General features: G+C 39.3%; 1 protein-coding gene across 1 annotated transcript; it reads right to left on the bottom strand.

Moving 5' to 3' along the window:
* Positions 1 to 581: 581 nt before the first annotated feature.
* Positions 582 to 15,654, bottom strand: LOC134538179 (farnesol dehydrogenase-like). The gene is made up of 6 exons (XM_063379241.1): positions 15,467 to 15,654; positions 11,029 to 11,197; positions 10,259 to 10,388; positions 6,349 to 6,478; positions 1,871 to 2,014; positions 582 to 807 (listed from the first exon to the last, which is right to left on the bottom strand). Exons 1-6 carry the CDS (start codon positions 15,596 to 15,598, stop codon positions 766 to 768), a joined length of 747 nt encoding a protein of 248 aa, XP_063235311.1. The 5' UTR covers positions 15,599 to 15,654; the 3' UTR covers positions 582 to 765.
* Positions 15,655 to 16,915: the final 1,261 nt, after the last annotated feature.

Genomic DNA, 16,915 nt, shown 5'->3' on the forward strand with positions numbered 1-16,915 from the left:
GACCAGGCGATAGTTGCCCGAGTACATAGAGAATCGTGGAGTCTATCCTAGTGGTCATTGAAACCGCGAATTTTTCCAGTCCCTAGCGATAGGACGAACATTCCGAGTCTATTGCTACGTTTGACGTAGTAAGACTACTGTTTTTATCTATGCCATCGCCATGGTGTTGAACAGAATTCATCGATGGTGTTTCGTAAAATGGGCCTTAAAAATATTAAAAAATAAAATGTAAACAAGAGTTTTTTTATATACAAACCACATCTGGGTTATTTTCCGACTTTCTTTCCTTTGACAATTAGTTTCTCGGACAGTACGATGTGTATCCAAGTTGCATGCTTACGATGATAATTTCTTGATGTCGATAGTCATGATTCTTTCTGGATAAAATTTTGTTTACCTCGAAATAATAAAAAAACGACAATCTAATGAATTCGTAATAGCAGATAATACTGCACAACAGTACCAAATATACTAATATAATTGGGTAATATCACCTCGCAGTCTGTACTTTTTAAAACAACAGTCAGTGTATTTAACAAAGTAATAGAGCATTTGGTGGGTATAATGAAGTAGGTCTTAGGTATAAATTAAATAAAAGTTTAATATTCTAAAAAAAATATTTGGTGTAGTTTTAAAGACACATTACATAATAATTTTCAAAATTACAGTCTGTGTTTTAGTATTGTATAACATATTTTGCACGAAAGGCACCAACCAATTACATCAGTTTAAAAATACATTAGCTTTATCTTGATCTGCAGAAATTCACGCCTTTTCTCCTGTTGGATGAATGGTAATCTCATGTACCTGAAACATAGGTACATGTTAACTAGGGATGAGCAAATCTAATCCTCAAATCCTACAGTACCATCAAATCCTTAGTATTGGAATGATTTTATATTCGAGGAAACAGATTCGAAAGAAAATTTTCCCAGGGAATAAAAATAAATAACAAATTTCAATACAAGTAAACTCTGATGATCACCAAGTCAACTTTTTTTCTTCACAAGTAACCTGTTACTAGGCTATTCCTCAATATATAGTACTTTTAAAAACATGTACCTATATAAATAGAATTACAATATGCACTGTTTCTGGAAACTCTGTTGGTGAACCTATAAATTAAAATTTTGTTTGTTTAAACACCATAGTTAATATTTTTTTTAATTTCTTGTACATTTTTATATTTATTTTTCACCCTTGACACCTAGATTCGGATTCGGATTCCAGGGGTGTGTGCATGGGCGTCGAAAGGATATATTTTTTAGGGGGGACTTCAATTGATTTAGTTGTTGAGGAATATCCATCCCCTGGGAAAAAAAACCCGGGAAAATTTGGGGTTTGAAGGTGCAAAAAGGTGGTTTCTAGGCATTTTTATTTCCTAAATATTCTAATTGTAGTTGGTTGCAATATATAATTTATTTTTTATAAAAACTATTTTCAGAGAACCAATTTGTAGAAACACAGTTAACATATCTGCTGGTGCTATATCCACACAAAATCATTAATTTAACCTGAATGTTACACTTAAATGCCGCAGCAGTATTAAGAATATTTCGCACATGTACACAAACATAAGTAATAAAGTTATTATATTCACTATTATTATTGGAGGGGACGAAATTGAAGACTTTTATTATTGGGGGGGGGGGGGGACGTGTCCCCCCCCCCCCCGGTTGCGACGCCCATGAGTGTATGTATTAGGAGCTCTTTGGGATTCTGCTTCGATGAAATTGGGAAACCACCCATCACTAATGTTTACACATCCCATGAGTTATAGTAAATACTGGAACATATTGATACAGCATGCATTTTCTCAGTGCACATGCAGGGCTACGTGTCAAAACCGACGGTCTCGTAGTGATGGTACCTGCACCCGAGGAGGAGTTGACAGGGTGTAGAGGACAGCATCTGCGATGTCTTCCGGCTCCAGCATAGGCATATTCTTGAGATCCTCTTCTGGGACACCAATCCCAGTTATCATGTCTGTCCTCACGGCACCTGGGCTGACGCTCTAACAACCAGAACACAGCACGATAATTACAATCATTTTTTTTCCTCACATCTAATCACCAAACGTTTCACAATGTCTTGTTTGGAACTTTCATAAATTTATTTTTATGTGTTAACATCTTTGTTCTCCGCGTACGGCATTTGGTACGAGAAATTTCGTGAAAATGGAACGTAAGTCGATGAACAGAAATGTGTCACAAAGATTGTGGACCCACGTGTAGCAATATTCTCCCCGTATATAGTTACTTTCGTGAACATTAGGGTGCATGTCTCGAACGTATTGGTGTGTCAAATGAAACGTTATGGTAGTGAAACAACCCTGGAATTTATTTGACGAACTAAAATATTAATAGTAAACATTAATCACAAGTTTTAAAGTACGTAACGAAACTGGCATTACAATAATTTTACTACATATTTTCCTTCTAAATTCCCAATACTTTAAACAGTACAGTGGTAGAGCATCAACTTGGTTGACTTGGTAACTTTATGGGTCATGGTTTAAAATCTTGGAACTAGAATTATTTTTAACTTCCTTTTATAACATAATACAAAAATAATGTTGAATCAGCTCAATAAAGTTAAAGTTTGTATGTAGGAAGTTTTTACAGGCGGATTTTAGTCGTTTGTACAAAAACAAGTACACAAACATATATGCCTACTTAGTGCTATTATATGTGTTTTAAAGTGTTTCAGGTTAATATTTTAGTGATTCCATAGAAGTATAACTTCTAATGCGTGCGGGAACTTTATAGTAACTTTTTAACTGTTTAGTTAATTTTAACAAGATGGGCAGTATTTTAATAAAATTCCATGTCGAAATTTGGGTCCAAAGCCGGAGTTTTATAGATGCCGTTTCTAATATTGAGTTTAAAATTTCCTGTTGTTTCGTGTTGCAAACTGCTATATGCGTTTGATGGTGGCAAGCAAAGTTTATTATTCAGGAAGCGAATTCTATAACAGTGGGCGCAGAAAGTATGTGTGTGATTCTTATCCAGAAATTTTTGTATCTGAAAAAATTCTATTTTATTTATCAGTTTAATTATCACTGTTAGAATTATTTTAATATTTCCTGTTATATATTTCGAATCAGAGTTTTGTATTATAAGTAGGGACCGGAAAAATTCGCGGGTTCAATGACCTGTAGGATGAACTCCATAGTTCTACGTACACTAGGTAAAATGTCAACCACTCATTGGCTGCTGTCTTGTGAGACGTTCCAGCGCGTAGCAGCCTGTGATTCGATAAAGCTTTGGTTGGGGTGTTTCTCATTGATCCAGAATCATCCAGGTGAGTTGCGAACCAATAGCAGAGGCAGCACTGAGGTACAACGATTTGTATTTTAGCCTATCGCGAAATGAATTTGCGAATTTTTCCGGTCTCAAATTATAAGTTTATTTGCAACATGGACAACATGAGAACACATATGAGTTTGCTCGTTATGTACCATGGTTAGAGCCACGGAAATTTCGCGGATTCATTTAGTCGCCAGCTAGAATGCAAACCTCCACACTGTCGCACTGTGTTCATGATTGGACCGCAGTTATCTGGACACGCCCCTCTACGACCGTGAGCCAACGATGACCAGCTAGGAGAGAAGTAAGCGAATCAGGTAGTGCCAAATAACAAGGATAAAAATGTTCTCGCTAAGAAATCAACCAATGGGAAAGTAAACATGGTTCGAGCACACCTATAACTTTGAATTCTATCCTGAGGCCAGAGGAATCCGCGAAATTTCCGGGACTCTAACCATGGTTAGATGTGTACACATCACTGGCGGGTACTGGAATACTAGCTCCCTTTCCCCTCCCCCCCTTAGAACATGAAATCACATGGAAAACGTAAATGACGAAATTATAATGAGTTAGTTATCATAAGAATGATACAGATTGTACTAACTTTATAGAACTGAGATATTCTCCATATTGCATGTTTATTAAGAAGTTTTCTCGATAAAGCACACACCTACTCAGTAATCTATCTATAAAGGTTTTTTTTTTTAAGTATTTCACCAGAATAATAGTAAACTATTACGGGGGTAGTTTGGAAACATTTACTCCGTTTGGTGATCAAAGACAGACATTCGTAAAAAAACAAAAATGTAATGATGTAAAATGAAGAATACAACTATACTTTACGTTTCGACATGATCACCATACACACAGAGACACATTTCATAAAGTTCAAAAAATCATGAAATTCCATCGGTAGAGACCTGCAAAATTCGCGGATTCATTCGGTGATAGGCTAAAATTCAAACACATATACCTCTTAAGATAATTTTGCTATTGGCTTACTGTTCATCTGGAAGAATCTCTACCAATTATAAACACCCTCAAACCAAAGAAGGATCGAAATCCCAGACAAACCAGCTCAGACGACTCACAAGTCGGCAGCCAATGAACTTGCGTTGTTTGCTCCGAGTGTACAGGGGTATGTGTGCAGTCTATCCTGAAGGCCATCGAAACCGCGAATTTCGCAGGTCTCTGTCCATCGGCGAATCCGCCTGGGAAAGAAGCCACCCAGTAACTCGCAGCATTGGGAAGTGCACTGTCGTCGTGAAAGCGGTGCAACGTGAACCACCCATGTGCATCACGTACCTGCAGAGGTGGTCGGTGCCAGACCTGGGATACAGGAGGGGACGTTCAAGGCCGTCCCGTAAGAACTACTGCAAGAGATCTCGGCAACGTCTAGCGCTTCAGGGTTATTAGGCCTGGCCATCTTGCAATTTTAAAAAAAAAAAAATTGTTTGTCTGTAAAGTCGGTTTACGGACGATAGTTTAACGTGACAACGTTATAACAAAACATTGATGAAATGATTGCATACTTTTATGAATAAAATTGAATCATTTTAATTTTAATAATAAAAGCATAAATACTTGAAATTATACTAGTAATCTGAATTTTAAAATGCAAGAATAATGAACCTTTATTGCCGAAATTATTGTTGTAATAAGCAATGAAAACCACATTAACTTTTCACTTCACTTTATAAACAGTCGACGAAACAGTTCACGTGTAGATGACTTGTAATTAATTTTAAAAAAAATGGCGTTTAGCTATAAAGTTTAAATATGATTATGAACAAGTTTTCATATAAATAAAGTGTAATCAAATATCTATCATCAATTATATGAATCACCATTAATTTTTTAGTCAATTGTAACATAACCTATTATTACTGCACTCGCCGATAGCGTAACGGGACACAACGTAACGGAACAATGTGCGTAACGGGACACTTTTTCGTGCGTGCAGCCGGCGTTCATCGTTTTATTAGACGTTGTCACGTCAATATGTTGGAACTTCTTGCAATAAAGCTTCCGTGCTAAACCTTTTGGTATGACATGGCACAGGACTCAGCTTTGGCTACTTGTTGAAGTCAACACTTGTGAACTGGTGTGATCAACATGGTTGTTGAAGTCGCCCGCGTGAAACAAGTTATTTTCTCGCGGCGCTTACAGACTAGAGCCTGTTGGTGAATATGTGGTTGCAACGAGGTATACAAGGTCTGTGAGATATGATTATTCCCTGACATGCTAAAAATAATGGGAAAAAAAGACAAAAACAAGTATTATAACAGCAGAAGATTGAAAAATTCAATATGATTGGGCCTAATCTCCTTTAAATACACTTAGTTTTATTTACGTTAGGATAGGTTAAAAATTGCGGTCGAGCATTATCGTGATCCAACACGATGCTGGAAGTCAGAATGGCCACAGCGCTTATTCTGGAATGGATTGTCTGATTTCGCAAATTTGGCGGTATTTACCACGACGGCGTTCATTCTCAACTGAACTAGCGTACGAGACAATTGTAGCATCTGCTCACAGCGCCTCAATAATGCAATTGCTGTCTCCACGCATTTCTCGCACATCCTCAACAGAACGTTTTTTTTTCTCGAACTACCCATGGGGTAGAGTAAGGAATTGTCAGGAGACGGCATACTGTGATGAAGATAAATCCACTTTTTTCTTATCACCTCAGCATCGCCATATTGAAACGCCCAAAACATTGCGGAAATGGTGCTTGACCATTTCTGATAATTGTTCGTAAATATGAATTAAAAATATTCGTCCTTAAACACAGTCACTTCCATACGTTTAAAACTGTTTACACACTGCAAAAAATACACTTCAGCCAATGTTTTGTGCGTCCAACCAAAATGGCTCAGACCATGAGCTGGGAAAAAAAATAAAGATTCGCCCTGTTACCATGTAACATGCAGACGTTGCCACCCACTGGAACTACACTCGTATTCATATTTCCTAGCCCACAGCCATATTGCTGCAAGCGGCCAAGTGAGCACGAATACATAGCTGTTTGAATTCTAACCGTTATCCTGATGTTGGACTTGAGCTGGGTCAGTTCCTTCCTGAGTCCTTCAGTCAGAGCTGTTACTGCATGCTTGGTGCCAGTGTACATGTACAGCCCTTCGTAGTCGGATACCGTGTGCCCTGCCACACTGCAAAACAGAAACAAATTCCCCAAAGTCAAACTCCATTTTAGAAATGTAATTACATTTATCACATATTTTAGTGTCCATAGTCCACAACTCAGTGGCCATACTCCATGACATTGTTTCAATAGTCCATAACTTACGTCCAATTAGTATTTTACCTGTAACTTCCAAAAAAACTGAAAAATTAGTCCACCGAAAACTAAGCGATTACAATATTGAAAAAAAGTAATATTGCATACGAAAGACAATCAGGATTCCGTTCTGGCCATAGTACATATACATGACACTTACGGATATAACCGACGATGTATATCGAACACTAGACGACTCAAATATATCCACATTATTGTTCCTAGACTTTACTAAAGTGTTTGACACTCTAGATCATGAATTACTATTATTTTTTTCGAAATTAACTGAATTCGGGTTGTCTAGGGCCAGCTGGCTATGATTCAAGGACTATTTATCAGACCGGCAACAGGAAGTTTGTGTATGCACCAATTCAGGAGAACTAGCATCAAGTTAAAAGCAAACGATGCTGGGAGTGCCACAAGACTAGAGCTTGGCCTTAGGGCCTCTTCTATTTTCTATTTTTTTATTAAGGATGCCACAATCCTTCAAGCACACGAATTGCCATCAGTATGCTGATGATACCCCGTTGTTATTATCTGTGCCTGCTGATGAAATCTTGAATGCAGTGGTCAAAATAAATGACGACTTCAGTTTATTACACAATTGGTGCATTCGAAACTGTTTAAAATTAAACGATTCGGAATGTGTATAAATGATAGTAGACATGTAGAAAAAATATTAATAAAATTATCAACCCTATATATATATATATATTAAAATGAATAACTGTCCAATCTCCACCTGCCATAATTACAGAAATCTTGGTATAACACTTGATGAAAATCTAACCTGGAACAAACACATCTCTAATTGCCTTCAGACAGGATATAACCGACTTCGGCACCTGTATAAATTAAAATACATCTTTCCCCCGATATTAGAATTAAACTTTGTGATTCACTTGTTTCATCACCTTTTAACTACTGTGCAGGATTATTTGTCGGCATTGTCAAAACACTGCATTATATAATTCGGAAACTGAAAAATGCATGTTTACGCTACGCTTTTAATTTGAATAAACACGATCATGTAAGTTAGAAACCAAACTGTCTCAACATGGATCACAGACGGCAATTTTTCTTTGTAACCCAACTCAAAAATATACATTTTAGAGCGTCACCAAATTTCTAGTATTAAACAACTGTTCATAATCTAAGCACAAAATAAATATGACTTGAGCACTGCTTTTTATCTCTTACGGACACTGGTGACCATGGCCGCAGAGATAGGCCTGGCAACTTCAAGGAGGCAATATGGGCAACTTCGGGCAACCTCCCTTCATTCTCCGCAAGTGAAGCTCGTTGTGGTTTACGAACTAATAGCACAGGCAGTCGACATACCCTGTCGTAACATTGTGTTTAGTGCGCATTGAAATATAACCTTTTTTTTTGTCGTACACACATATCTTTTTTTTAAACTTAATTTTCAAATTACGATTTTTCATTTATTGGGTTTGTTTTGTATGTGCTTAACGCATAACAATACCATAGTTTTACATGTCAGAGGTGGTAATGCTGAACAAAAAAACAAAAGTATTTCACCCATACAAGGCGGAATTACAATAGCGTGTCGCCTCTTTCCATCGGTCATGTGACCTGCAGCCAATCGGATGGCCCGAGAAATTCTATCCGTCCGTCAAAAGCTTAGCAATCTCTAACTCTTGATGGACGGGCAGATGGATTTTATCTGAGGTTTTGGCCACGGCAGTGAGTTGTTACCAGAATGCAGGTCTGTGGTGTTTGTATAGGTCTTTCAGATCAGATAAGATTAGATTAGATTAGTTCATACGCTTGCAGTTGGGTTTCCTCTCAGTGACAAGGATCTCTCCACTCTCTACCTTTTTCTCCAAATTCCTGAAGCCTCCTCATTTTAAGTCCATCCTTCCTCTCGCATCTTCTATCCTTCCCTCAAGCTTAAACCATTCTCGTTCCGTCCTTATCCAGAAATACCTGTTTTCCTATCCGTGTGTTTCCACTCCTTGTAGATCTTCCACTGATCCCTCCACTCTCTATACACCCCTCTGCTCAACCTATTAATTACCTTAAACAATTTCACCAGTCTTTCTACTTTCCTCCTCCTCTGCAATGTGTCCCATGCTAGCTCCATCATCGTCACCAATTAATCTCTCCCCTTCCACCAGCCCTTCACCTCCACATATTTGTCTCCCATCACGCTGCACTGCCTTGTACCCTTTCTAGCTCTTTAATTTCCTTCCCCAGGTATGGGTCCCAAACTGCTGCGGCATATTCCATCACCGGTCTCACCAACGTGGAATATGAATTTTCTTTTACTTTCTGTCATGTCTCCTTTAGTGTCTTAATAATCAGCCCCAGGGTCCTCCTCTCCTTCATCACCCGCTGCGTCTGTTTTCCTCCAAATCCAGGTAGTCTGCAGGATTTCTCCAAGGTATTTGTAATCCTCTGCTTCCTGAATCTCTAACCCCTCCCAGTAATATACTCGCTACTCTGCCTTTCTATTTAATGTGAATCTAACTATCTTTGTTTTGTTTTTACGTGCATCCCCATTCCATTTTCCGAAGACCAACCCTATAACTTTTCCAAATCATCTTGTAGGTGTGCCGCTTCCCCCAAGGTTTCGTATATCATGCAGTCATCCGCGAACAATCTTAATATATTTTCAATCTCATCACCTCTATCATTAATCGATATTAATATGTTTTCTATAATAACATTGAGGTTCTTAAAACTCATGTTCTAACAATTTAATCAATACTCCGAATTTTTCCGACGAAATGCTAATACAATACGTTCGTTAAAACGACATAAAAAGCAAACAACATCTACATAAATCTCCGAGACAAAAACATGGATTGTTAGCAGCACTTATTTTGGAAAATATTTTGACTAGATGAACGAAAGAGTGACGGACGAACGGATAACAGATGGACGCGACTACTGTAATTCCACCTTAAGAGAGCTAATATAATGTAGAAAGTATGAATATATTGGTTACTTAGTATGTGTGAGTTACACAAGGAAAAACATCCTGGATGATATAGTTAAAAAAAATTAGTGATTGTTTAAGTTTAATTCATAGGTAATAATATTTGAAAGTTCAGGTGAAGACATCACCATTTGATATATCAACTTTGTGCTCTTGGTAATAAATTTGAACTTACAGTATAGAATTTTATTTTAATGTCACTTGTGTTAGGAAGTTAAAACAAATTGTTATGCACAGAAGGACCATTAATGAAGCAAGTAGCTTTATGTATTATTAACTATTTATTTTTTTAATTTATGATTTCATATATAAAGATATGCATATTTTAATATTGATTTTTATTGTCAAGAGTTTTTTAATCTCGTTCGAGATTCACCCATTGGAAGTACTATTAGTACTGTCAGAGTTAAACATAAAGAAGATATACATCCATACAATCAAAAAAGATCGCAGGCTTTACGGCCATTGTCTGCATTTTCGTGGCTTCTGGGTGTAGGCCGTGTCAGGTAATTGTTTTGCGACGTTTCGGCAGTCAGGCAGACAATTACCTGACATGGCCTACACCCAGAAGCCAAGAAAATGCATCCATACAATATACAATCCTTTATCTAGTGGCTTGAGGTTATCATGTCTATAGACATGTGTTGTACATACATAGACAAGCGGCCTGCTGTACTATTTTTTTACCTATTAACGTGTATGATGTGTCCATCGTCCACACCTCGCTCCTTCATGGACTGTATCGCCTCCCTGGTACAGATGCTGAGACCGAGAACGTTCAAGTCCAGCATTTGCTTCCAGTCTGCGGTCTTTCCCTCTACCAAACAAAAGATTATCGTTAGTGTTAAGCACCATGTCATACTATGTGTCTCTTAAGGCCCGTCTAAAATAGCAATGTCCTAAACTGTGTCCGAAGGACACTCGTCGCTGATTGGTCCACATGACCCTCTGACGTCATGCGTCAAGTGGGCGAAGGTCCGAACCTACCTGGTCAGAAGACATTCGTCAATTTGAACTTTTTGTCCCAACCGGTGTACTTCGGACACAGAAAAAAGAACAGAACACTCACGATATTTGAATTTCCGGTTCCCGTTTGAAAACGTTGTGTTTGTTTTTGTTATTGAAGGAAATGGAAGGTGTTGTAAGTCAAGAAGAGCCACTTTGCCTTACTGAATAAATATATGATATTGAACTCCCACAACTTTCATAAGTTCAATCTCAAACTACAAAGCATCAAAACAATAATAAAAAAACACTTGGTTTGGCACATTTACTGCGCTCTGGTGACAACTTTAGAAATCAATACATTCGACATCGGGCATCGCAATTGTGGACAGGGCAGTTTTCCGTGTGGCAATGTGACATCACTCACATTCGGATAAGGACACGGACCACGCACAGGTTCGGACTATTGTAGACGGGCTCTTATCTACACACAATGAAGTGAATCAGCTCACCAGACAGTTTGGACCAGTTCAAAACTCCAGCGTTGTTGACCAGCACATCCACCCCTCCCAAGTTCTCCTTCACCCACTTGAAGGCAGACAGTATGTCCTCCTCTTTGGAGAGATCAGTCTTCACCGCGTACAGCTTCCCTAGAGAATCCTTCAGGCTGGAGGCAAGCTCCTGGAAACACGCAGTGTTATCTAACTCTTACGACGTAGATATGGTAGGTGTTGGGGTGTTGGTTTGAAGAATATGACCATGGCACAATAGGTTTTCCAAGAACAGTTGCTAATTCAGACAGTGCATGCCTCAAACTGTCACAGCAGGCCTTGTGGTCCTCCTGTTGGATCCGTCTAGGGGTTGGAATGTCCCAGTACCTTTATTTATATGTCATTATTATGAAACAGAAATAAAAGTGTGACTGTATTTTTGTCTGTTTGTTTGTTTAAGCATCACGCAGAAAAACCACTGGACCGATTTTGATGAAACGTCTTGTGTTTACAAGCGTATGATTAGACTTAAATACTGGTGTAGATTTTGTCTCGCTACGATGACAGGTGCAGGATATATAACAATGAAATCTCATCTTTTTTCACAACCAAATGAAACCAATATATGTGAGCTCCCATTTCAAGAACATTCACATTAAAGTGGCTCTTGCTCTGGATGACATGTGTAGAAGGACCAGGAGTTAATGAGTTCTTATTATTAGTATTATTATTAATGAGTTCAATTCCATTTATTATGGCAGCACTTGGGGCTCGAATAATGTAAACTGTCGGAAATGTGAAGGAAACTAGATGAATGAAATCCAGAATTTTGGGTTGGAATCTTTGTGGAAGCAACCAGAAGTTAATAAAACATTTATAAAATATCAGTGAAAACAGCACGTCACTGTGTCCCGCATGTCAGTGTGCTAAAGTCAAAAGTAAAGCAAGTTTTTTTTAATACTTGTGAGCAAAAATTTTTTTTTTTTAAGAAATAAAATCCTGTATTTGCCATTGGAATATGCATGCCTCCACAAAATTCCATGTTACGTGCTTGTAAAACTTCTATTATTCATGTCATGGCACATAAATATACCATAACTATGTGACAAATAAAATAAACGAAACAGTTGTGTTCATAAATATTTTTTCAATTAAATAATATTCCAAAAATCATTGTCAGTATTTTTCGTTCACTCAAAATATTGTGTAAGAAGCAGTCTAGTGTTTCAACTTTCTCACAAGTCATAAACTTACCACTATTAGATATTTTGTATTATATGCCTGTCATATAACTTTTGGATATTATTTTGTCATAACTGTGCCATTATTTTGTGTCCAGTGTACCATTATTTAAAATAGTTAGTTAGTTATAAGGTGCATAGGCGCCCGTTGAGAAAATGATGAATATAACAAACAGTTTAATTTAATACACATTAAATATTTATTACAAATTCAATTTATTTTTATACTGGGCAAATGAAAATTATTTCTGATATATATAGGTACATATACACGAGGCGTGTGCGGAAAGTCGGCGGTTGTCTCTCGGGGAGTGCGCATCTCTCTCGCGGGGTGTTGGCTGGGAGTTCCCTGCGACCTAATGGGTAACCGAGGGCTGGCAGTGTGGCTGCCTGGGGGCGGCCTAGCAGCGCCATCTGCTGCCGACCGCGTCCCGTGGCGGATACACCATCCCAGCCCGAGAGTTGCAATCTCGCTGGAGTGACTGCGAATAACCAATAGCAGTCCGCGGACCAATGGCCGGCCCGGCGGAGTCGTTATCACGGCTGTCGGGGTGAAAGGTAGCCTGGATGTAGCTCGCAGCGTGGCAGGAAGCAGTTCCGTCGGCGAAGGCACCGCAGGGGAGCTCGATGTGCCCTGGATGCGAAGTGTAGACGAACTGCGGGCTGGAACTTGCGGAGCTGCGAACTGCTGCGCGCACAACGGAACTGAACAGCATCGGAACTCCGAAGGAAGAGACGGTGGTGCCTTCAAGCTGGGGCCCTGTTGGAGCCAGTGGTAGTCCTGGGCGGCGCGACCGGAAACCGTCCCGGGGATTTTGGACAAGAGGGTCCGAGTCGTAAGACACTTCATTCGCCCGGAAGACTTACCCACACCCTGGCTTGGAAGGTCATCGGCTGTTGACTGGAAGAAGGAAGATGAAGATGGCGCATCGCCAGGCTGCCTGGCAGTTCCGCGCATGCGCACACGTGTCTCTGGTTCATTGCCTGTCCACTGACGTCATTTCAGCCGTATTGTGCGGTGTTAGCGTGTGTTAGTGAGCGTTCAAAATGTTTCAGACAAATGCCGGTCCCGCCGACTGTGAAGTGCGTACTGTAATAACGGTTTTTGAACGCAAAGAACATTAAGCCAGCTGTAATTCATCGTCAACTTGTAGAGATTTATGGTGAAAAATGGTAGATAAAAGGAGAAAAAAAAAATAAAATGAAAAATGAAAGAAAAAAAGGATCGGTGATTCATGGTGGGAAAAAAAAACTGCAGACTACCGTTTGTTCCTGAACTTGAAGCATGCTTTAGGAGGGAGGCGCTTTGACTGCGATGACGATGCAAATAACAGTGTTAAGCAGTGGTTGTCCTCACTGGCGGTAGTTACGTAAAAAAAATAGTTTAAGAAATGCTCTTTCATGTAAAAATTAATTTCCTATTGAAAAAAACATTTTTATGAGAGTTTTTACACAACGGTACTTACTTTCCGGACACGCACATATATATTTATATATGTGTGTATGTGTGTGTATTTTAGCATAGGTTATTCATTAAAAACAAATATTTTGGTAAAAAATATTTTATCATACATATGTATAATGATAAAAAATTAATTGACAAAAATTGTTTTTAATGAAGAACCACTTGAAAAACTACATTGTGTGTTAATTGTTTCTGGTTATTCAACAATCTTCCTTGTTGTGGATTCGATTCAACACTACACACCATAATGGCTACCATATTGGCAGTGCGATTCGTACGAAGGTGCTCAATTGAATAGAGTTCTCAACGACATTAGCATGCTACAATTCATATGTATGTGCCTTAACATCTATTCGCGATCAATTTAATCCTATTAGCGCCGCGAAAATGACACAACAATGGTTGGTGGATTCGTATTTGCACGCGGAGGCCAAAAACTTGAATTATATTAAAGAGATGTACACGGCCAAAACGTGGCAAACTAAGCCACGGCTCGCTACTTTATCACTAGAAAATGGAGAAACAATCGGCCTCGTCAAAATATGACGCTATGCCCCCGTGCGCATTATCTTTGCACCTCGGACTCGACAGCAGTGATAGGAGGAACAGGTTATCAAAGGGCAATGCAAATGTTACACTGTTAAGTGCAAGAAAACAGAACTCATACCGCATTGCAGAGTCAGTCAGTCAGTGAGTGATGCGCGTATTTAAATTATACTAGGTGGTTGTAATGCACCTAATGCACCTGTTGAAAAATGATGAATATGAAAAACTTTAATTTATTAAAAGAAATTTTTATTAAAATTCAATTAATTTTAATATTGTGCAAATGTAAATTACTTCTTATATATGAAATGAAAAAAAAAATATTTGACAAAGTTACACACACACATATATATATAGTGCATCTGTGCTATATACTCATAATTTTAGCGAAATTAAGTGACATTAAAAGAAGAATATAATATAAAAAATTCAAAAGCGTGTTACTACAAAAAGAACACACAAAATAAACTATCGGGCATACAAACATATAAGTTATATACCTACATATGTTTTTTTTAATAAAATTATAATATATGAAGATATAAGCATATTAAAAAAAATAAAAGCAAAGATTTTCGAAAGGGCATAAGTACAAAATGCCCAATATCATAAGATTTCCAGGGACGCAAAATTATGTAGCTGTATTTTAAATGTTACTCTATTGTTACACTTCCATTTTATAATTTATACACTTCTCTATGGAGGAGGCTAATATTTGTGCTTCATAATACGCCAGTCTCCCAAGGTATACATATCTCTTTGGCGTTACGGAGTCAATGATGAGCGTAACTATATTGGAAGCCTTCTTCTCACAGACGAGAGAGCAAAAACCCGAAGTTCCCCGAAGTTCATGCTTTTTTTTCCCGTATCTTTTATATAGCTATCCTAACCTAATCAACCGTCCACAATGTTTTAAAGTATTGATAATGTAGCTAACCTAACCTAATTAAACTTGGTATCCTTTTATCAACACCGCCATATTTATTTACAACGAACCAAAAAAAAAATAAAAACCGAAGATGCACGATCGGGCGTTTGGCTCTCTCGTCTGTGAAAAGAATGGATTCCCTAACTGTATACATGGGATACACGTGTGTTCCATACCATGGAAAGACACCGACGACGTAACATTCTAGGCTGAATCTGCTTTGGGTGGTTTCCGTCACCGCGGCCAGCTGCACGGGAGTGGTTTGTGATGAGCGCTTACCTCTATCCTGTCGGCCCGGCGAGCCAGCCCCACCACCTTCAGCCCCTTCTTCACCAGCTCCCGGGCCACGGCGTGGCCGATACCCGAGCTGGCGCCAGTCACCACCGCCACGCGACCCGACCAGCGCTCCATCTTGTCCTCGTGTGGCTTCGCGCTCGAGTCACGTCTAGCCGCACGCTCTCCCCATCTTATCTACCGTTTTTAAGTGTCACCTCCCACTCCCCCCCTCCCCCAATGAGCTATAAGTGAGAGCCCAAGGACGCACGCCAACGTAACTAATCACGTGTAGTTTTGCTAGGCACACCATTAGCTCGGTACGAACACCATTACTACGATACTTGTACCATTAAACTATTGTTGTACCATGACTGAGCCTTATGTACCATGACGAAGCAGATTTTCAAGCAGGGACGCAGAGACGGATTTCCCGGAACATTTTGCCATCGCGTCTCTGATGCTTCAACAATGCTCGGAAACATCAATTAGATGGCAATTTTAAGATAACGAAATATTAATTAAAAATTACATTTCAAGACCATATCATGGTCAGAATTTACATTTATAATGAAAATAAACCATGAAGTCAACATATAACATCTTATATGCTTGTACTTGTAAAAATTTTTAACGTATTTAGAACACAAACATGGCTGTGGTGACACCCTGTGAATCTGCTGTGGCTGTAATGACAGCCATGTGGCTCCACTGTGGCTGTGGTGACAGACTGTGGCTGTGGTGACAGCCTGTGGCTCAGCTGTGGCTGTAATGACAGCCCTGTGGCTGATGTGGCTGTTATGAGCTCTGTGGCTCCGCTGTGGCTGGGGTCACAGCCCATGGCTCCGCTGTGGCTGTAGTGACAGCCCTGTGATTCCACTGAGGCTGTAATGACAGCCCTGTGGCTCCGCTGTGGATGTGGCTCTGGTGACAGCCTGTGGCCCAGCTGTGGCTGTGGTGACAGCCTGTGGTTCAGCTGTGGCTGTGGTGACAGCCCTGTGGCTCCACTGGCGCTGTTATGGTAGCCCTGTGGGTCCGCTATGGCTGTGATGACATCCCTGTGGCTCAGCTGTGGCTGTAATGACAGCCATGTGACTCAACTGTGGCTGTGTGAGGAATTGTTTTAGCAAACTGTCTGTAAGTGGAAATTTTTTGTGGGCAAAGGCCTCAAAGTAAAAGATGTTAAGATGGCTTCTATTATTATCTGGGTTTCCGTTGTTGGCACAGTAATTTTCTCGTCGTTAGTACAATTTCATTCGAAGGAGGCATTTATGGTGCGAGTTGCGGAAGCATGAGTAGGAAGTTTTTCAAACCTGACTGGATGAAGGCTGTATTTTAAAGTCCACACACAGAGCCATTCAGAAAAACTATGATTGGTGGGGGGGGGGGGGGAATAATTTTATCGTCCTATTATTAATGTAAAAACTTTACACCACAATCTAAAAGAAAAATCTA

Source organism: Bacillus rossius, chromosome 13, assembly GCF_032445375.1.
Source record: "Bacillus rossius redtenbacheri isolate Brsri chromosome 13, Brsri_v3, whole genome shotgun sequence".
In the NCBI taxonomy this organism is placed as follows: domain Eukaryota; kingdom Metazoa; phylum Arthropoda; class Insecta; order Phasmatodea; family Bacillidae; genus Bacillus; species Bacillus rossius.

Bases quoted from the DNA above. Each gene is read 5' to 3' on its own strand.
- LOC134538179 (XM_063379241.1), bottom strand. From the start codon at position 15,598: ATGGAGCGCTGGTCGGGTCGCGTGGCGGTGGTGACTGGCGCCAGCTCG. The intron at 6,479-10,258 runs GTAAAAAAATAG...TCTGTTTTGCAG, and splicing joins CACATCATACACGTTAATAG to TGTGGCAGGGCACACGGTAT. The intron at 2,015-6,348 runs GTTAGAATTCAA...TCTGGTTGTTAG, and splicing joins AGTCCAACATCAGGATAACG to AGCGTCAGCCCAGGTGCCGT.